This window comes from Pieris napi, chromosome 5 (assembly GCF_905475465.1).
Source record: "Pieris napi chromosome 5, ilPieNapi1.2, whole genome shotgun sequence".
Classification (NCBI taxonomy): Eukaryota; Metazoa; Arthropoda; class Insecta; order Lepidoptera; family Pieridae; genus Pieris; species Pieris napi.
In genome coordinates this window covers 12,353,343-12,374,980 of record NC_062238.1, presented here as the reverse complement: position 1 = coordinate 12,374,980, position 21,638 = coordinate 12,353,343, and the positions used below count along the sequence as shown (strand labels likewise).

Sequence of the window (21,638 nt, the reverse complement as noted above, 5' to 3'; positions counted from 1 at the left end):
CCCGCGTCAGATGGTGTAAGAAAACTCTGCAAAGGTTCAACCGAAGAGAGTCAAATCACGTCTACGACATCATCAGTGATGACGAATCTTGGATCTATGCCTACGATCCTGATTCCATACAACAATCTACAATCTGGGTCTTTCAAGATGAGCCAAAGCCGACTAAACTCGTTCGTTCTCGAAGCACTTCAAAGATGATGGTGGCCATGTTCGTTGGAAAAACCGGCCATGTTGCGCCTATTGCACTTGAAGATCGTAGAACGGTTAACGCAGAGAGGTATACCACAGTTTGTTTACCACAAGTCATCGCCAAACTTCGAAAATCTAACTGAAAGCGACGCATCACCCTGCACCACGACAACGCAAGTCACACAGCGCTGGTCAAACAATTCAGTATTTGAAGCAGGAAAAAGTAGAAATTCTTGACCATCCTCCATACAGTCCTGACCTAAGCCCTAACGATTTCTTAACATTTCCAAAAATTAAGAAAAGTCTTCGTGGTCAAAGGTTCCAGTCCGGTGAAGAAGTAGTCGACGCTTTCAAATCAGCCATTTTGAACACCTCCACTTTAGAGTGGAATTAATGTTATAATAACTGGTTTGAGCGAATGGAAAAGTGTATTAAGCTACGTGGTGAATACTTTGTAAAACAATAAAAAGTACTATAAGGTTCTAGTTGTGTTTATTTCTGCAAACGACAAAACTTAAAAGGCATGCCTCGTATGCGCTATGAACATCCCGCGCACCATCATTTTCTACATATGGTAGGGGAGCCCAAGAGGGGATTTCGGGATTTACTCAAGCGCGGCAGATTAATATATAGGGGGATACCTTGTACCCGGTTAAGTACCTCCACAAAATATGAGGCCCATATATAAAGCCGCACGTGAAGGAGACAGAATCAGTTTAGTAAAAAAAAATTGACCATCAGAAATTCCCGAGCGCGTCAGATTAAGGTAGGGTGAGTTAATTACATCCTAAAAAGTGTATATTCCACTAATCTGACAATTTGAGAGTGACGGAAAAAAAGGGGAGGGCAACAAAGTTGTAAAAAAAAAACGTCATCTCGACATTCTCGAGCGTAGCTAATTTTTTTTTTATTTTGAAGGAAATAATTCAAGAATAATGAAAAATATATAATCTGACGATTTCCGCAAGCCGAAATAACAAAAATTCGTCGATAAAGTTAAATGCGTGCAGCTGCGTGATGCCTACATTTCCTTAAACCGATCGGAATCTACTAAACGGCGTTCTAAACATTTCCCTCAAAATTACATTTCCTGTGAATTTGAACCGATTCGGACCGATAGATTTTGAGAAATTTTGAAGTTTTTTCGGGATTACTCCGAAATTTGTGGTTCGATCAATTAAAATTGCAAAATTATTTATGAGGATGATAAAACTGCGTCGAATGCCGCCAACCGCGTGAAAATTGCTTGATCCATTCAAAAGTTATTGCGGTTTGAAAATTCCAAAAATAGTGTTCTATGAAACTTCGAACAGACTTTCGAGCTGGGAGAGCTCAAATGCATAGAAATGTTATTTCTTTGAACTCAGCGAGCTCAAAATATCAATTTTAAGCGCCCAGGAATGGAATTAGCGGGAAGTTGCAGGGATGGCCCTTTAGGTGAACCGTTTTTCTATTTTTTTTTTGTCAGATCAGGCGAATCCCTCTAGATAATCGTCAGATTATGAGACAGTACGTTTAGAACATAAAGATGAACCACATATATCTTAATCTGACGCGCTTGAGTATTTCAAAATTGCGATTTTTTTTGCAAATTAAGAAAATGGCTGTGGGTTTGCGTCCCATCGAAATCGTCAGATTAGTGAATGAGAGCTTTTTTTTGGTGCACTTAACACTCCCTTAGAAAATCTGACGCGCTCGATAATTTTTTTTTTTTAATTTTCAACCCTTAAATACAACCACCCGCATCATGCAAACGATCAGATTAATATACGTACATTATTAAAAATACGTAGGGCATAGATGCTATCAATATCTGACGCGCTCGAGGATGTCCATGCAACAGTTTTTTTTTACATATTTAACAATCTATAGCCGCTTCCCCCACCGATGAAAAGGAATTTATCATATAACATTTTTTTCTTCTTTTTATCTAAGCTTTGCATCCCAATAGGTCTCTACGACGCTCGAGTAAATCCCCATTTAGCATCGTGGGCTCCCCTACCAATATTAACCCAAAAGTTTAAACTTAGGGGCCTTCGAGTGAAGATCGCACTAATTTGAAAGCCGGCAACGCATTTGTCTCCTGATGTTGCAGGTGCCCATGAGCGGCGGTAAGCACTTATTTCTAAGTGACCCACCTGCTTTTACTCGTACCATTAAAACAACGCAGAAATGTGTTAAAATATTTATTAGTAAAAATATTGGATGTCTTTAAAACGAAAATCTAATTTTATAAAACAATATTTTAATATCTTAAAAACATTTTTTATCTAACTAAGATATCTTTGGAACATATATTTTGTTTTTAAATAAACATAGTTGAAAAATTACAAACCTTATAAAAATTCTAGTTTGACAGTTTAACCTACTCTTTTATTCTAAAAGAGAGAGATGTGTATCCCTCTCTTTTCATTACATCGTAAACACAATTTCACAAAAAGAGATAAAAGAGTACTTAGCACTAAAACGGTGAGAACCACTTGATAGGGGGCTAAAATAGACAACAGTTCTTTGTCGAATGTAAATTTCATACAATTCCTTATTTCGTAATATATTCTAATAGGTTAAATCAACTAAATTGCTCTCTAAACAGCAAAAACATTACAAAAGCTTACCTTGTTTCAAGAATATACATACTAATATTAACATTACAATAATTGCGCACAAATTACGGTGTATTATGTTCATGAATACAAGGACAGAACGAATAACACTAAAGTACAATCGTCCTATCGTTTCAACCAATTCTAAGCTAAATTGCGTGTACATATTGTATAATTTTTCATTGCCAAAGTATTTTCCTATACTAGTTAATATTAATATTTATTTTCTCACGATTAAAGGCACAATTTCCTAAATATTAAATGTGAAGCTCTAGTCCGTAGGCAATTTATAAGTCCACCCTTTAGCTTAGGGCAAGGGAGAGACTGCTTTTATAGATGTTCCTATATTGTCTGTCTACGTATCCCCCTCGACAAGGGTCGACGCGTTAGACAAATAAACTAAGCATTTTGAGCTCTATGGCTAGAATGCGTATAAATGTGACCTTCAAAAATGTCATAGATATTTGTTAGTCTATATTTACAACTTATAGACAACAGTATTCATCAGAACCCTGTTCAAGTTCATGAACCACTTCCAATACAAATTGGACATTCTCACGAACACTTCCAAATACACACTGCCTGGTTCCCACCAAAGTACATATAACATATAGTTGTACACTCATACGTGATCTCGAAGCCGTAGCTCTCACCAACGACCACATGGAAGGCAGGACCAAATTTTTTGTCCATTGTCTCCTTAACCATTCTTGCAGCCAGCTCATTGTTTTGAGAGAACTTTTCACACGCAGTCACTGACAGCTCCATCGCCTCTATACGCATCTCCTCTGACATGTCACAATGCTGTGAAAAAATTAAGACATTTTATTCGTCTATACAGAATAAATGAGTCTAAGTATAACTTAAAATATGCAACGCAACGTAGGATATTAAATTTTATTTGACTCTCAGACTATAGACAAAATAAATATCTTTGAATTGTATTGATGCTGTGTTTAAAACATCACTCCCACAATTAAAGAAACTTTGTTTTTATTTATTTATTAGGCACACCTCTAATCGGTAAATTAGTTTAAAGCCTATAAAAGTATACATATTAAAATACACATTTAACAAGCTTTATATCGGCATTTGTAAATGAAAAAGGAGTTATGTAATGCAATTTCACTTTTAAAGAATATTTGTTCATGAGTGTTGAATGAGTGCGTAACTGGTCCACCTGTCGCTTCCCGGCTGATAAAATATACAGTGCCGATTACTTAACCACTTACGAATATCAGCCAAACAAAAGAGCTTTGAGTGAGGAAGCTTTTAAGCCAAGTTTAGAGTAGTAATGTAGAACGCAATTTGCTTGTAAACTTATAATAATGTAATTTTTTAGAACTTTGGGGTAATATTTCATCACGAAAAATCCTAAGTAAAAAGGCACTCCTCATTGTATAGGAAATTTGACTTAATCGTTTATTTTTATATGTATAATTTCGCTTTAGACCTGGCCGCAGTCACACTCTCTTGGTTGGTTGGTCTTGGTTGAAGAATCTTAGACAATGGTTTGGTCAAAGGACTAAGTCATTGTTCAGAAGCACGGTATCAAAAATTAAAGTAGCCATGATAATCGCCGACCTTGGGAAGGAGATGGCACTATAAGAAAAAATTTCTCTGTAGCTCATCGTACCGTTTCGATTTTAAAATTTGTAATTGTTAAGTTATCATCATTTCACTACAGCTCAATTTAAAACTAGTTAAAGTTAACTGTGGCATGTAGTGTGAACAAACTCTCAAACATCATTTATTCAACCAATTTATAAACCCTTAAATTCTATATGAAAAAACCGTTACACATGATAAGTTGTACGCATTTTCTCTAGGGTAACTCGATATCAATGCGGATAGCGTCGACAGTCGTCCGTCCATCACAGCGTCATAAACCATGACCGCGATCATCTTACCAACTTCTAGGGTTTCCATCTAATACTACTCGTACACGAGAGGAAAAGTGTTGATGTCAACTTTTTCCTTATCAGAAGGCTTCGGTACGTATGGCCTGTGTATACAGGTGAAGATAAGCTTACAAAAGCGACAACTTTGTACGTAGGAAGTGAGAATAATAATTTTGTTTACCATTTATTTTTAATTATATCAAGCTGATTTAGTATTTTTCATTAGTTTCTATGAAATTGAATTCGGAAGAGGCCTGATACATGCGGCCCGATCATGTACCTACTGGTCACGCACTCATTTTATTTTAATTTATTTGAACCTCGAGTTAGATAGGAAAAAAAATATTACTTTGATCCCATCAATGCATAAAAAATTCAATCTTATCGTTCTGGGAGGTAACGACACTTTATTATTTATTGTTTGGTTAGGTTAGGTTAGTATATTAATAATTTAATTTTAATAGGTTTTTTTGGACAATTCCGGCGCCAAAAAAAAAAAGCCGCGGTGGCGTCAATACGTAAGTACCGAACTTCTTGATATGCAAGGTGTATTGTAAGACGATAATTTACCTAAATAAAAAAAAAACAAGAAAGTTCATTCAAAGTAATAAATGATGTGATACCATTACCTATAAAATGTACGCAACATTTATGCAAAACTCCTTTACTTTAAATATTATACAAAAAGCTTAAAATATATGCCGTAAATTATTGGTCAGTTGGTTGTAAGATACTAACATCGCCTCTATAATCCGAATATTATAAATGCGAGTGTTTTATTTGCAATATACCATTTTACGCTCAACTAACACACTAAATATTGAAGATGGCCTGTTATAAAATATAAACTAGTTAATTATTATTTTATTGCAAAGATTCCGTCGTATTAACTTCTTTAATTACTCACCCTTATCAGCGGGTAAGTATGGACAACTTTTTCCGCAGTAGCTCCACCAGCTGCGGCACCTTCTTCAGCCATTATATCACTTCACTTTTTCCAAATGTTCTCGTTAATCAACACTGCGAGCAACAGACGTGTGCCGATTTCCACGGCTCCCGCCTGTTTACTCGTTGCCTAGGTAACGTTGAGATGTGGGGAGATTTGATTGATTTTTCGAGTTCTTCGTTTGAATTTCGAATTTTTTAGTGATGATGACCTGTGGGTGGGGCACTTGAAAACTATGGTCAATCAAGGTCTTGGCTAAAACATTAAACTGTTGTTTAGCATAAACCTACGCAAACCATTAACATAAATAAGTTTTACGTAAGCGACATATAAACATAGGCTAGAAACATTATATGAAATTATTTTATTTTACTTTATAATGATTTTAACTTTTATTTTAAATTTTAACTTTATATTGCTAGTTTTAATTAATGTCTGTGCAGTGTGCATGAAGACTTACGAGTAGGTAACAACGATATTTTTAATGATTATCTACATATTATGCAGGTAATTGATTAATTTTGTATTTTAATCTATTAAAAAGAATTTTGTTAACAATTTATTTATTTTCTGCCTCGTTGTCTACTGGTTAGCATGTCGGACTGCTGACCGAAATTAAAACTTAAAACACTAGCCCTAAGCAGCTATCAGGCCTGCACCAGCTCTAGTGATACTCTAGTGTGTGTGTGGAGTATGAGATTTGTGAAAAAGGGGATGCTCTTATGTCTCTGTGCGAAGTTTTGAACAAAAAAAATATCTGCCGTATATGTAGGATAGTCTCAATGAAGAGGTATCCGTGGTAGGATCAGCCTGAAAAATATTAAGTTCAAACACATATATTCGTTATTAATTGATGGATAACTATAAAGATCCATCAAATAATTTAAATTTGATGGAGTTTTATAGCTATCCATCAAATAACGAAATTTTTCACCACCCGCGCCATGCGGCATTAATGACTTGGGTGTAAAAACCTCTAAAATCTTGCAGGCGCTTGCCACATTTGAATATTAATTCACGGTTAAATATGTCGATCGAGACGCTATAAATATAAAGAATAATAATTTAGTTTTATTGATCAATTCATGTAAATCTTAATCAACTACTGTAGCTGCGCGTAGCGGAGAACAGTGTTCTGTGGTTTACTTTGGCAGAATATCATATGACCAGCAGTGGCAGTTGTCATCTGTCCGATATATTTTGACAATGGGAAACAGGCAACAGCTGATTGGAAACTTTAATGTTTTGATAATTTTACTAAACAATCATTTATCACAACTATTTAATAAGGTTCATGGTCTTAATTGAAAATCGACAATGGCTTCTAGATTCAGTGGGGCACTACAATTGACGGACTTAGACGATTTTATAACTCCCTCACAGGTATCTGTTATTACCTACATAACCTAATTACTTCTTTTAAATATGCGCATTTGCTTACTTTTTAACTGTTAATTTATAAGGTCCCTCTAGACGATATGAGTTTATTAAGTAATATTTGTATTGTTTGTATATTTTGATTCAGTGTGAGCTGAAGAATTTTTACAGGATACACCCTTGCCTTGCAAAAATTTCAAACTACTATAATTTACTTTTTTTTATCTGAATTTTACCATTCTGTAATCTAAATAATTTAGGAATGTATAAAACCAGTAAAGATTGAAAAAACGAAGAGTAAAACTGGTGCCAAAATTAAAATTGGTGAAGATGGATACTTTGATCTGTCAAGTGGAAGAGAGCAGAAGTTACAAAAAGTTGAAATTACATTGGCTGACTGCTTGGCATGTAGTGGATGTATAACATCAGCTGAAAGTGTGCTAGTCACAAAACAAAGCCAAGAAGAATTATTGAGGTAAATTGCACTAATAGTTGTTAAAATTGCCTTACACAGTCGTATCCTTTGAAGTACATATTGTAAATTACATTTTAGTAATGTTAAGTTTTTGTAATGAATATTAATTACTTCCAGAGTATTATCAGAACGAAAGTACACTGACTCAAAGGGAGTAACAATGGATGTAAGTTTAGTTGTTGTGTCAATATCACCGCAGCCACTGTTGTCCCTTGCTCTAAGATATAAATTGACTGCGCAGGAAGCAACTAGAAAAGTGTCAGGTAATTTCAAAAGTTATTAACATTAACCTAAAAATATTATTTGTAACACAATAGATATGATTTAAGATTTAAGGATAAATTATCTTTTAAATATTTGTTGTTTGTATTTTTTTTATTTTTTTTTATTTTAGGATATTTCAAGAAGCTTGGTGCTGATTTAGTTTTGGATATGACGTTAGCAGAAGACTTCTCATTATTAGAAGCACAACAAGAGTTTCTCGAAAGGTATAGAAATCAACAGAATGATCCATCTGGGAAATATCTGCCTATGCTTGCAAGCTCCTGTCCAGGTGATTGGTGATATTTATTATTTTAACATTGCTGGAATTGAGACATATTTAAGTTTGATGATCTGTTTAGATCATCAAACTTAAATATGTCTCAAGCACATGTTGAGAATTTCGAAAGCATATGTTTGTCTACAAATATCTTATAAATTAAATGTCATGTTGAGATAATCCTTGATAAAAGCCACATCCCAGTTTCATTGAAATCAGTTGAGTAGTTTTTGTGATATGGGTATCCACTCATTTACTATACATATAATTAATTAATTGGTTTGGTTTAATTTTTCCAAAATACCTTTATTATATTTTGTATATGTCAATGAACTTATTGCATATAATATATGAATCCTTTTATTAAAAATTCCCTTCTGTAAAAAACATCAGTCAAGTATACATATTTTTTTCCCCACAATCCACTTATTATTGTAATAATTTTCATAGGATGGGTGTGCTATGCAGAGAAAACACACGGTAGCTTCATCTTACCATACATATCCAGTACTAAGTCCCCACAGCAGATTCAGGGTTCCCTCGTAAAGCAGCACCTTGCCGGAAGACGGGAATTGCAGCCATCAGCCCTTTACCATGTGACCCTTATGCCCTGTTATGATAAGAAACTTGAAGCATCTCGAGAAGACTTCTATAGTGAAATATACAACTGTCAGGATGTTGACTGTGTTATTACTGCGAGTGAGTTTGCATAATAAAGTCTTGTAATTTATATTAAAATTTAAATTAATAAAAAAATTAATAGTAAAAAAAATTAATTCTTAGTGATAAGCATATTATAGTGCGAAGTGACAAATATAATGGAATAATATAATATTTTATCAAACTTTTAAATCTGCAGAAATCCTGCAGATTTATTATATTTAATCACTGAGCAAAAAAAAATCTAAAAGAATAGCAGGTCATAAAAATTCTCAAAATAGGATCCACTTATGTTAGCAAATAAATTAATTTTAACAAATTCATCTTTATTTACTTTTTTCGTGACTATTGATATTGAAAACTTGATTATTGATATTTTCCATATAATTTCGTATTTTACGTTGGAGTTTAATACTTTTTCAATCTCAGTAGATGAGAACGAGTTCGAACTTGGAACTTAAGTCTTACTGAGTCACTTTTTCTTACAGTTGAACTAGAACAAATGCTGTCCAGCGAAGACAAATCACTATCCGACATAATGGATGGAGAACTCGACTGGCCATGGGACGAATGTGACGTCAAGGGGGTCAAGGGACACATAGGGTCTGGTTCTGGGGGCTACAGTGATGCCGTGTTCTTACATGCGGCCGATCAGCTTTTTGGTGCCACCGACCCACCATTGGAGTATAAAAACTTAAGGTATTTCTTATGAACTAAATAAATACTACAATACTGCAATTCTTATATTGGAATCATTATATGTTATATGTGTACTAGCAGACCGGGCCACGCGTTGCTGAGGCTAAGGTTTTTGTTATAATTAATAGTAGTAAACTATTCAAGGGAACCGGTAGGGGAATACCAGTCAAGGGGACCACCATGCTTCTTTGGTGGTTATGCCATTAAATTGTAGTTTATGTGAAACGTTGGTACTTTTAACACAGCGCCATCTGTTAGAACGGTATCAAATAATAAACAAATATTTGCAATAAAATAATATTGCGGGTATAAATTGAGATGTAAGCTATCCTATCTTTTAAGATTAAACTACACACGGTGTGCAAATTTGATTGATATCGGTTCGGTAGTTTAGGAGTCCATAGCGGACAAACAACGTGACACATAATTTATATATAAGTATTAAGATTAGTCCATAATTAACACAATTCTAATAAACAGTTCAGAGGAGTTGTTCGGACTTAATACCTGCAGCCGAGTTTCACTATCAGAAGTCAAGGCAGAATACAAAATACCATCCGTATCACCTTTCGTTTCTTAAGGCAATTTTTGCCGCGCACCACCACTATGTAAAATTAGCTGTCCACTGAAGTATTTCCGAAGCAACCTAAGTCAGGTTAGGGTCCTTCAAGAAAAGAGCGTACCAATTCTTAAAAGGCTGGCAGCGCGCTTGTGAGCCTTCTGGCAGTGCCAGTGTCCATGGGCGGCGGTATCTCTTAACATCAGATGAGCCTCCTGCCCGTTTGCCTCCAATAACATAAAAAATAGAACCCTCAAAAAAGGTTGTATTGTTTAGTCTATGTAAAATAAAATGTTTTATTATAAGTTATATAATCCCTACAGACTGTTCTTAAAATTTAGTAATTTTATAACGCCGCTGGCTTTGCGGCCGATAAAGTGTCTGGCCTCCATTATATCGATCCAGATTAATATAAGTATTTGTATAAATACTAAAAATCAAGATAAGTTTTGTTAGAGTTCTAGTGTTTGTATTTGTATGACTCCTTTTAGGGTAAAAGCCTCCTCCATATTTTTTCCATTTCTCCTTGTCTTTTTACGTCATATGTCCATCTTTTCTTTTGTCGTCCTGTACATCTTTTTCCCGTAAGTCCAGTCCATTTTGTTATTTCGAGTATCCATCTTTTTTTTTTATCTATAAACTAGCCGTTTCGCGCCCGCTTTGCTGGGCGAATTAAAAAAGGAAATAAATAAAATTATATGTTTCATTATAATTGTTTTTTTTTCATATTTTTATTATTCTTCTTTTTAACTTCCCGCTAAGAAAATTGAAATATTTCGAAAATCGAGTTTTTAACAGATGTTGACGTTTAGAGGTTCTAGGAAGCCTCCCCGAATGTTTCCGCGGTGAAGTCCGTATGGATACATTTTCATAAAAGTAAAACAGCAATAAAAAAGGAAGGAACGTTGGAATAAATAAATAGCCATAAACCATCTAGGAAAAATTTCGCATCGAATGGTGGTAGTTTCATGTCGATACGATCAGTGGTTTAGGCGTGATTGAGCCTCAAACGAAGACCATTTTCATTATATATATATATAGATATCACCTCCCCTGTCCATTTAAACCTTAGAGCATGTGCAGCTGTAAGTTTTGTCTTGTTACGAATGTCAACATTTCTTGATTTGTTTATTCTTCTCAAGTTTCTGCTTCTTTCCATTACATGCTGGCAAGACTGGATATTTCTTGTTGTTTTCGTGTTGAAAACCCACGTTTGACTTGCGTCAGACAAGGTAGAATATTTTAATCAATAATTATCTTGTGTTGTAGACTGTAGTTTCCTTTCAGAAATTTCAAAAAGAATAGATATACTCAACACTTAATAACTCCAAATAAAACACTGATACGCAATCCACGGTACATGATTAGAAAAATGTAGAAGTTCAATTGTAATGCGATTGTGAAATAAATAAAACAATACGCATTTTGTTGAACTGTTGCTCCTGAATGCTTTGACTCATGAATTTTACATTGTTGAGATATATCTATTGCGTTTCAGAATCCCCTTAACTTAATACACATATAATATATTTAATCAAATATGTTTTGAGTGTTCATATTCAAAACTAATATCTTTTATGGTTTACTTAAGACTAAGCCTGTGGTAGATGACAAAAAAAAGTTGATTGAACTAAACTTTGTCATAGACATTTTGTCGAGGATAGATCGCGAACAGTTCCTACAACCTAAAAGAAAGATCCTCGGCCAGTCTTACCTCTTACCCGAAGGCCTAAGTGGCGTTTTTGTGGGATTGGAATCTCGCTGTTGACAGCTGACAGCCGTTGACAGCTCAGCTCGGGATGTTTTGGCGAGTTGGGCGTTTCCCTCGACTAGCACAAGGGCTCCTCTGACTTTGATTTTGCTGCGCGGACTTTTTATTTGTCATTAGATATTGTTATTCTGGATCCGTTAAGCCATATCGGGGCCTCCTACGCCTGCTGCCCTTCCCGACAAAAAAAGTTTTGTCGGGAAGTGCTCCAGCGGCTAAGGTAGAGAACATGTATATATCCTTAGCGGCCAGAATAACTTTCTTTGTACTCCTCTCCAAAATGGGAAGGCATCCAAGTTCATCTGCCATTTTAAACTGTAAACAGTTATTATGATAAATTTATGATTGCAATCATTGGCTTCATATGCTTACGAATGACGTTTCAATTTACAATATAAATTATTAATATTATAGGAACCCGGACTTCCGAGAAGCATCATTAGAAAAGGACGGTAAAGAAGTTTTAAAGTTTGCGATCGCAAATGGCTTCCGAAACATTCAGAACCTGGTGCAAAAGCTGAAGCGAGGAAAGTCACCGTATCACTATGTAGAAGTTATGGCTTGTCCATCAGGTAACATTATATTCACATTAACACTCTAAAAGTAAGATTTATTTTCTATTCAAAAGTAATATTTGTATTTGTATTCTATATATTATAAAAGTTAAAAAGAATTACTAATAAAACTCTTGATTGTATAAAATGTATTCGTATCGTAAATTGACGTAAAAATATACAACGCAGTTTAAATAATGGGGCATTTGCTTGATTCTGATTGGCCAATAGTTACGTCCAATCCACAACGACCAATGGCACACAATGCCCAAATTATAATTCATAAATAATCGGTTGGCCTCTCCTGCCACGTTTCATCTAGATTCCCCATCATCGCTTCACTAAGCATTTCCTTTTGCGAACTAGCGAACTGTGGACTCCCGGTGGAGATCTTACCTGAGAAATCCGACCTCAAATTGTTTAAAAAGAAAGCATACTCCTCCCACAAAGGGCCAGTACCTACTAACTACTAAATGGATTCCCATGGGCTGCGCTGCCATTTATGGGCGTCCCGTAGGCTCGGTTGCCCCTTTATCGTATAAATATATATAATATTTCAAAAAAGGTTGTAAAGTTTTCTTTAACTTAACTCGTGATAGAATCATTTGCTTAATAATAATCGCTAAAATAACGTGTTCATTGTCCAAAAGTACATGACAAATGGCACAGCATGACAATTGACAAATAAATCGATTGAAAGATATATTATTATTTCTTTCAGGTTGTCTAAATGGCGGTGCCCAAATCCGTCCTTATCAAGGGGAAAGTACGCGGGAATTGGTTGGGCAATTATACACAATGTACCGTGAATTACCTCAAAGTGATGACGAGAATCAAACAGTTTCTCGATTGTATAACGAATGGCTGTCAGGAAAACATTCGGATAAAGCCCGCGCCATGTTACATACGCAATACCACGCTTTGGAAAAGAGTGACGTAGCTTTAAATATTAAGTGGTAAACATAATTTTATGGTGTATGGGGTAGATATTTCCGTTATTTTTGATCGCACTTTAATGTTTGTCAAAAAGAATTCAAATTCCTTGAGTAAGAATCTAGAACCTCTTGCCTCTTGCTTGCTGGGCGAACTACCTCGTATTCGATTCCCGGTTAGTTAAGATTTTTTTTCCAATATCCAAAGCTGGTGAAGACCAAGATTCTTGCAATAATAATTGTACGATATATTATGTTTTCATAATAAGTAGTGACATGGAACTTTTTTTTAAATTAAAAAAATGTGTAATAATATTGCATAAAACAAATGTTATACGAACTAAATATAAAAAAAAACTATGTAATAAATAATATTCTATCAATGTATTCCAGTATTTTGCGTTGTCAATGGTTGTCTGTGGTTAAACTGTCAATCATGACATTTCAATAATAGTTATTTCAACGTAATTTTCTTCGCTCTTTAGTTATAAATTTATAATACGAGTATGTTCACCAACTGAGTTATGTCTATTGGTATCACATGTTATATTTGTTTGTTGATCTTAAGGTGGGAACTGACCAACGTTACGAGGTGTAATGTAACATGTAATGTAATGTTACACAGCGAGCATTCGTGCAGTCAGTACGTCGTGTTACGGGGAAACCAGCGAGCAACGAGCCGCTCGTTGCTCGCTTTGAGTGCTCCACCCGGCTGTCGGTTTTTTGGCGAATCCTTTGACTGTTACGCGGTTCAGTAATTACGCGTCGCACGTCGCGAGTGATCATGATTATGGTTTTCTATAAATTGTGTCTTTTTTACGTACTTTTGGTCCAATTTAATTCAACAGTTCTTCAAAATCGAGACCTGCGTACAAAGTTTTTATACTGTCCAGTAATCATTTGGTTTTTAATATTGCAATCAATAACAAACCACCTCATACGCCTGTGTTTTTAAATAAGTTTTATGTCCAGTAACATTTTTTCTTCTTCTTAATTTGGATGAAACAATAATTAAATAGAATGAAAGATATCAACACTATCACTATCACATCTCGTGAACACTGGCGGCGAAAGTGGAGCACAGAGTTTTGACGAGCATATTACGCCGATTTTAGAACACAGAGTAACATGCTCGATGCGAATGCTACATTACACCTCGTAACTTTGGTCAGTTCCCACCTTTAAGCTGTGCCAGCTTCTAAATATAAAAGTCATTTAACTTCGCGATTAAAAACTTAATTTCTATACATTATTTACATGTCCAATTTGAATTGGCGCCAATTTCATTTTTAGTCGGATAGAGTTAAATCCAGGACCGATACAGTACAGTCAAAACCGTTTACGACGACATCGTTTAGATCAACGTACCGGTTATATTGACCAAAATCAAAGGTCCCGGCAGAATTCTATTGTATTAGGTACTTAATAACAACGTCATCGGCTGTTACGACCAAATATGAGTAGTCCCTTCGATTTCGTTATACATAACAGATTTTGACTGTATTTCTTTAAACATTTTAAAATCAAAATAGTCTCTATTGTTTTTAATGAAGGTACAATTTACAATGCACAAAAATATTAGCTCATACTTTTTGGTTTCCGGTTACTATATATACGCCATTAAGTATAATATATTAATAACTAGCAAACTCGGCGAACTCCGTTTCGCCACCAGATGGCTTCGTTTTATGTAACATTTCGTTTAGTGATCCCGCTTTTCTGTTGAAATTTTCTTTGCTATAAACCTCACAGAGCCCGAGACCTTTCCAACGAATGCAAAACCGTGGAAATCGGTTCGTGCGTTCTGGAGTTATAGCGTCAGGAAGGAAAACCCGACTTATTTTTTTATAGTAGATTATTGATAAAAATAGGGAAATAGATTTGTTTATAGTTATTTAGGCGAGAGGGAGGATAAACCGAAAAAACGACTGTCATTTGATGACGACCAATGTATAAAAAATATTTTCACAGTTAACCTAGTCTTATTTAGTTTAGATTTTATTCTTATGTTAGCATACGTGTAATGATGTAAATAAAAGTAATATTACTTGCAAATTGTCGTTATTTAAATATAGATAGACAAGGTCGCTATGCATTTGCGTAATTCATAGTGACTTTATTCAACAAACGCAAGAAAGGGAAAGATTATCAAAAATATTCTCTTTTAATGAAGCGGTCATAATATTAAATGGATACTTTTTGAAGTTATACTTCTTTAGGCGCGTTATGAAAAATTGATGAGAGTGAAATTTTACGATTGCGCGCGCACCGTGACACAAAGTTGTCAGTGTGATTATAGCGTGCGCGAGCGAGATGGGAATAAGACAATCTACAAGTAAAAAGAAATAGAATATGCGTGAAGTTAGCAAAGAATTTTGAATGACCATAATGACATTTACCTTTTAAACAAATAAAGGAGTTTTAATTATTTTTTTCAAAGAAATTTAGCAATGTTTTTTCACAAAGACTTATTGTTACTTAGTTAAAAGGTTATGAAACATACCAAGTTATTAAATTGAATTAATAATATAATAAAATAATAAGTAATAATAATAATTGTTATTAATATTAATTAATAGTTGAATAATATACTAAATATTATTAAATTGTTTACGTTAAATATTATTAATTAATTATATTTTAAAAAAATAAAGAAGGCCAGAGAAGTATAACTTCTTACGCGCGTACATAAGTACACGCACCCTTTTTTTTTATGTGATAGGAGGCAAACGGGCAGGAGGCTCATCTGATGTTAAGTGATAAACATGAACACTAACATTGCCAGAAGTGCGTTGCCGGACATTCAAGAATTGGTACGCTCTTTTCTTGATGGTCCCTAAGTCGAATTGGTTCGGAAATACTTCAGTGGGCATCTGGTTCCACATAGGTGATGAGCGCCAAAACCTACCTTAAGAAGCGCTCAGTTGTAGAACGACGGACGACGAGGTGATACGGATGGTTTTTTCCATTCTGCCTTAACATCCGATAATGAAACTCACACTCTTTAGTATTAACAGAGCTTACTAAAAAAAGCTGTGGCTAAGTTAACCTTTCTTATTAGGCACTTTCAGGACACCGTTAGAGATATCAATAACATATTATATAGCTGCCTATATTTATTTCACAAATAATTCAATTTAGAAGAGTCCTTTAAGAAAAGACCGTAAAGGCCGGTATTCCCTCGTAGCTGTCGTGACGGTCAAAGTCACATTTATTCATAAAAATCAAATCAGTCAGTTTTTGCTGTCCTCTTTCATCAAAGCGTTAACACAATTTGTCAGAGAGAGACGAATGATCGTACTTAATAAATCATATCTAAATTATTTTTTTATAAAAGCTGAAATATTTTGAAAAAATTAAATTATCATTACAGACGGTTACGGCACGAATATTAATGTTTAATTATTCAAATATTTCTAAATTCAAATTGGACATTTCTTACCTACGTTTTTCCGTATGTGAAGCATAAAATGTTTCGACTGAAACGTCAGTATGAGGCGAACTACGGCGGCTAACGTGTTTACACACGTAGTGCAGTGAAATGGGGGACTTCAGAGTGACCGGTGCGACTCGTCTGTATTTTATCTTGTTCTGTACAATTATTAAAGCTGTTATTAGTACGGGCATGGGAAAATGTCCGATATACCCACAGTTCCCGAATTTTGAAATGACAAGGGTAAGTCGAGTTTTTATATTAATCAGCATACTTTAAAGGCAACCTTACGTTTTTGAAGGAAAATATTTATGGAACTTTTTAAAATTTCATAACAATCGAATTCAGTTTACGTTTATAGGTAGACATTGTAAACATTGATTCAAAGAATGTTTTTGACGCGTTCTTTGAAAATAGTAATTCTAGACTATCAAATTATAAAGTTTTAAATCCATTCAGAAACTTCTATAGGTAAGTCATATCGTAGTCAATTTTTGGGTCTAACTCAAACTCAAAATAACTTTATTCATATAGGTAAACAAGTACACTTATAAACGTCAAAAGAAAATATATTAAATTGATTGTAAATTTTACTACCGGTTCGCAAGTCAAGGGCGTAGAGCGGGCAAGAAGAACTGGCAAGAAACTCTCCGCCACTATACATGCTAGTTACGTTACGATGTTGATTTACATCGTAACATAAGAGAATGCAAGTGTTAATTACGCAGAAAAGCAATCTTTACTCATTAGTAGCAATAATTGTAAAAGAAATGCATTTTGTATGAGGAAAATTTTCAATTGCACGCCATTAAAAATAATTATAAACATTCGTTTCTAACCTTAACCCTTCGTCGTGCAGTCGACATGTATTTACATCCAATTAATATTAACCAAGCGCCTTAGTGGAGCAAAACGTGTTACACTAAAATCAATTCCCGTATAGTTTATATCGTGAGTCATATAATAATGTTTGAAAAGTATTAGACATTTAAAAAATATTTGGAGGTAGCCACCTTCTAAATATTTTCATAATCATTTAATCGAATGCGATTTCAGAGTTCAAATATCGTAATTATTCATAAAATTCTAATCTAAAATAAGGCATGCTGATAGAATGAGTCCACACAGAGGGGGGGTCGGGTTCGTAGAGTCCAGTCCAAAGTGACGATTACAAACTCGAAATTCTTAACCGAATCTAAGAAAACCCTCGCCATCGCCAATTAAATGAATGTCTTATAAGCAAGATAATCTTTGAACAATATACAAAAAATTTCGATAAGGTTCCTTTACCTAACTAGAATTCCTAGCCTTCTAACTAGAAACATAACAATCTTTTTCCGGTACTAAATTTAGTAATTCGAATGATTCTAAAATGAAGCCGCTTTTATAATATTACTTGTTAATCAATCAATAATAATAACATCTTTCATGAATGTAAAATTAGACTTGTTTTTAAATTGTCAAGTGCATTTTGCCCTGTGAGTGACGAATATTAATTTATTTTGTTTTTAAATTCAATTGTTACAGTGCGTAGGTATATCTTAATAGGCGTTGCTTACGTTTCTGAATCTGGTCAATGAACCTCGTTCTTTAATGATCTGGTAATAGTAGTTGACCAAAACGATTGTTTTAATGTTAATATATACGTAGTACAGAACTATAAAATATGCAATTTTTTTTTATTTCAACAAAATGCTCTGCTTTGTTCAGAAAGCAAAGTAGTTTACACTTAGTATTAGCTATGTTTTTATTAGGTCATTACTACGTAATAAAAAATCAAATGCATAGTATCTGTAACGCCCCATAACTACTAAAACTTATTAGAATGTAATGGATGTCTCATTCAGTTACGTAGATCAATTTGCTTTGAGAGAAATTGCAGGCGCATAAAAAAAATATATTTTGAATTAACCAGTGATTCTATTAATTATTATTAATGCACTTCTTCTAACAAGCAATTTCTTCAGGCAGGCCGCCCATTGCCTAATAACTTACGTAAACTGCTTTTTTTATATGTATAAGGTACGACGTGTAAAATTAAATAACTAAATAAATTAACACCTCTACTGGTCAATAATAAAACTAAATGTTAAGTTAAAACTTGTGCAAAGCAATTAGGATCTTTCATAAAATTTAGTTTAATCTCGAACTTTAAAAGATAACATTACTTATATTTGATTTGATAGAGATAAAACAGCCTATTTTTATTTTATTTCAATATAGACAAATTTATTGGTTATATTACTACGTTTTGTGGAGGTTGGTAGATGTTGTTTTGTTGTAAACGCTCACCTGTTTTGAGGGCAAAGGGCAGACGTAGTAGTTGTTTATCATACGACCGCACACGACACACCTCCATTCACAATTCATGTTTAATTCATCATATAAACCTCACTGAACTGTATTTAACACTAAGAGGATTAAATACAATATTTCTATTTATTACCAGCGCAAGACCAAGAAATAAGAAGCAGTAATTTATCAGAAAGTCTTATTTGTTTTTAATTAATTATATGAATTGAATACGTACCTTACTACGTACTATATATATACTTCCTTTTGTGATATTTTATTCGACATTTTAAAACTTATTTTGTTATTTCAACTATTGGTTAGTTGAATTTAAAGAGCAGTGTTGGCTTAAGCGTGCGACTCTCATCCCTGAGGTCGTAGGTTCGATCCCCGGCTATGCACCAATGGACTTTCTTTCTATGTGCGCATTTAATTAATAAATTCGAACGGTGAAGGAAAAAATCGTGAGATAACCGGCTTGCCTTAGACCCAAAAAGTCAACGGCATGCGTCAGGCCCAGAAGGCTTATTTATTGGTTAGTTGAAATAATTAAATATTTTTAATTATCTTCGCCCCTTTCTTACCTTAACAAATTAATTGTATACTCTGCGGTTTGATGATTAAATTAACATTAAAAAAAATATCTCCACGGTTTGCTCTTAGGAGCTTGGTCACTACTATAGTGCCACTCTTTTTTCCAGATGGTAGGACCGTGGTACGAGGTCGAGAGATCATTTCATTTAATAGAGATCGCGGCAAGTTGCACCGAAATACACACCAGTATCAACGAGAGGGGGTATTTCGTCATCAACGTACACACTACCAATAGATGGTAGGTAGAGTAAAATAGATTATCGTTTTTAAAGCCCCCCCCTAAAAATACAACTGACTTAATTGACTTACAGTCTCTATCGAGTCTACATAGATACTCAAGATACTCAATATAGTCCGCCAAGTGGGGCAGAGAGCATCCAGCGTAGAATAACTCCCTGATCGTTACTGGGTAGTTCTCTTTATTTCACGTTATTCCAGCTTCCTCTGCCTCTGCAATGGTACTTCTTTACCAGGTCTGTTTTGGGCGGCTGCGTTCCTTTTGCCTTGAGGATTCCAGTTCAGGGAACAATGACCAGATATTATTAATTTCAACCATACTTTACAGGACTGGAAACCCATCAACATCTTATGGACTTGGAATTCCTAGTCACACGGGTTCCTCTGCCTTCCGTTATAAACTCAATAATCGGATGCCATACGTCATTGGACGTATGCTACCAGGCGCCGGACAATACAATATATTATTTACAGATTACGATAATTTCGCACTCATTTGGTCCTGCACCAATTATAGCATTGCACATTCAGGTAAGAACTATTTAATTACTTCTATAGAAATTTGTTTTGCATTAACTTTTTGTCAGGCGTTATTTTTTTTTTACAATTTACGTCGCCATTTTGGATTTTATTGGCACGTGATTGTCTTAGTGCCTTAATTATTTTTATAGATAAGCAAAAAGGAGATCAGCCTTTTGTGCCTTTAATGAAACTCTGGAACTCTGCGTAAGCTATAATATATATAGTCCACGGAACTATAAAAAGATAAATGAACACCCCACCTATGCAGAATTCGGTATTATTTTTAATCAGTCAAGTGTTTATTGCTTAATATGATTGTTGAAATGTTTTTTTACAGATCGCATATGGGTGTTAGGCCGGGAACGCGAAATCGACGCTACTCTTCGCGCGCAAATATACGCTATCATGCAAGAACTGAACTTAGACCCCGATCGACTAATTATCTCTAAGAATAACAATTGCACCAGTGCACCTTATAGTGATACACATTATGCGTAAACCATATTAAATATTATTTTTTTTAATAAAAACCTGTAGTTTTTCAAGGAATTTAAAAAAACATCACGTAATTACAGGCTACAGGTTAACAGATAAGTTTTTTAACATGTTAATGTTAAGCAAAAATTGTTGCATCATTTTTGCTTCGGCTTAATTTCTGTATTTATTCAAACGTTATTAAAGGAAACAAAAATGTATTCTGTAAAAATATTTATTTACAACAAATATTGCAAGTTAAAAGCATTGTATAAAAATGCAATAAACTTCAGGTAACATGAACTGTGATGTTTCACTTAAAATTTTAAACTAACACAAGATAATAATACAAGTATTTACATACTGCACATTATTCAGTAGTATAGTATTGTGAGGTAATAATAATTTGGCTAAGAATATAAAATAAATAAAAATGTTCCCTCACGTTAAAAGTTTAAAAAAAATATTCAAGTAACTTGTTATGTAATAAAAAAAATACATAATAATTATGTGAAAATATATACCATGAACATTAAGACTTTGAAAATAATGAATTGCTTATTCTGCAAAAGTTAAGCATATTGTTATCAAATAGAAAGTTTTGAGTACTATTTAAAATGATATAAGAATAGCATAAAATAATAACTCTTTATATTAAAAATATAAGTTCGTCCTACAATCTATGCAGTAATTTCTTTACAAGGAATGGAAGACAATGTTCATGCATGCCTTAACTACAAAAGTAAATTGCTTGAATATGTTGAAACAACTGTTTTCACAAATGTTTAATTTAGACTCATAGCACAGACTTCTACTTGACGATTAGAGAGATAAAATGATTTTAAAATGATTTTTGTCAATCTGCATATTGAAGATTAGTAC

At 34.1% G+C, this 21,638-nt stretch overlaps 3 protein-coding genes across 3 annotated transcripts; 2 read left to right on the top strand and 1 right to left on the bottom strand.

Moving 5' to 3' along the window:
* Nucleotides 1-2,703: 2,703 nt before the first annotated feature.
* Nucleotides 2,704-5,956, bottom strand: LOC125049900 (dynein axonemal light chain 4). Its single transcript, XM_047649415.1, has 2 exons — nucleotides 5,601-5,956; nucleotides 2,704-3,596 (listed from the first exon to the last, which is right to left on the bottom strand). The coding sequence occupies exons 1-2, from the start codon at nucleotides 5,670-5,672 to the stop codon at nucleotides 3,348-3,350; spliced, it is 321 nt and encodes a 106-aa protein (XP_047505371.1). The 5' UTR covers nucleotides 5,673-5,956; the 3' UTR covers nucleotides 2,704-3,347.
* An 867-nt stretch (nucleotides 5,957-6,823) lies between these two features.
* LOC125049868 (probable cytosolic Fe-S cluster assembly factor GJ13047) lies at nucleotides 6,824-14,830 on the top strand. The gene is made up of 9 exons (XM_047649369.1): nucleotides 6,824-7,022; nucleotides 7,277-7,491; nucleotides 7,609-7,754; nucleotides 7,886-8,044; nucleotides 8,483-8,731; nucleotides 9,181-9,391; nucleotides 12,133-12,290; nucleotides 12,994-13,772; nucleotides 14,391-14,830. Exons 1-8 carry the CDS (start codon nucleotides 6,957-6,959, stop codon nucleotides 13,230-13,232), a joined length of 1,443 nt encoding a protein of 480 aa, XP_047505325.1. The 5' UTR covers nucleotides 6,824-6,956; the 3' UTR covers nucleotides 13,233-13,772; nucleotides 14,391-14,830.
* A 1,850-nt stretch (nucleotides 14,831-16,680) lies between these two features.
* On the top strand, nucleotides 16,681-21,059 carry LOC125049895 (apolipoprotein D-like). The gene is made up of 4 exons (XM_047649409.1): nucleotides 16,681-16,880; nucleotides 19,631-19,761; nucleotides 20,089-20,291; nucleotides 20,620-21,059. Exons 1-4 carry the CDS (start codon nucleotides 16,746-16,748, stop codon nucleotides 20,778-20,780), a joined length of 630 nt encoding a protein of 209 aa, XP_047505365.1. The 5' UTR covers nucleotides 16,681-16,745; the 3' UTR covers nucleotides 20,781-21,059.
* The last annotated feature ends 579 nt before the right edge of the window (nucleotides 21,060-21,638 follow it).

Excerpts from the sequence above, each read along its gene's own strand:
- LOC125049900 (XM_047649415.1), bottom strand. The coding sequence starts at position 5,672 with ATGGCTGAAGAAGGTGCCGCAGCTGGTGGAGCTACTGCGGAAAAAGTT. Across the intron at positions 3,597-5,600 it reads ATACTTACCCGCTGATAAGG|CATTGTGACATGTCAGAGGA; the intron begins GTGAGTAATTAA and ends ATTTTTTCACAG.
- LOC125049868 (XM_047649369.1), top strand. The coding sequence starts at position 6,957 with ATGGCTTCTAGATTCAGTGGGGCACTACAATTGACGGACTTAGACGAT. Across the intron at positions 7,023-7,276 it reads ATTTTATAACTCCCTCACAG|GAATGTATAAAACCAGTAAA; the intron begins GTATCTGTTATT and ends TAAATAATTTAG. Across the intron at positions 7,492-7,608 it reads AGCCAAGAAGAATTATTGAG|AGTATTATCAGAACGAAAGT; the intron begins GTAAATTGCACT and ends AATTACTTCCAG.
- LOC125049895 (XM_047649409.1), top strand. The coding sequence starts at position 16,746 with ATGGGGGACTTCAGAGTGACCGGTGCGACTCGTCTGTATTTTATCTTG. Across the intron at positions 16,881-19,630 it reads CGAATTTTGAAATGACAAGG|ATGGTAGGACCGTGGTACGA; the intron begins GTAAGTCGAGTT and ends TCTTTTTTCCAG. Across the intron at positions 20,292-20,619 it reads TTATAGCATTGCACATTCAG|ATCGCATATGGGTGTTAGGC; the intron begins GTAAGAACTATT and ends GTTTTTTTACAG.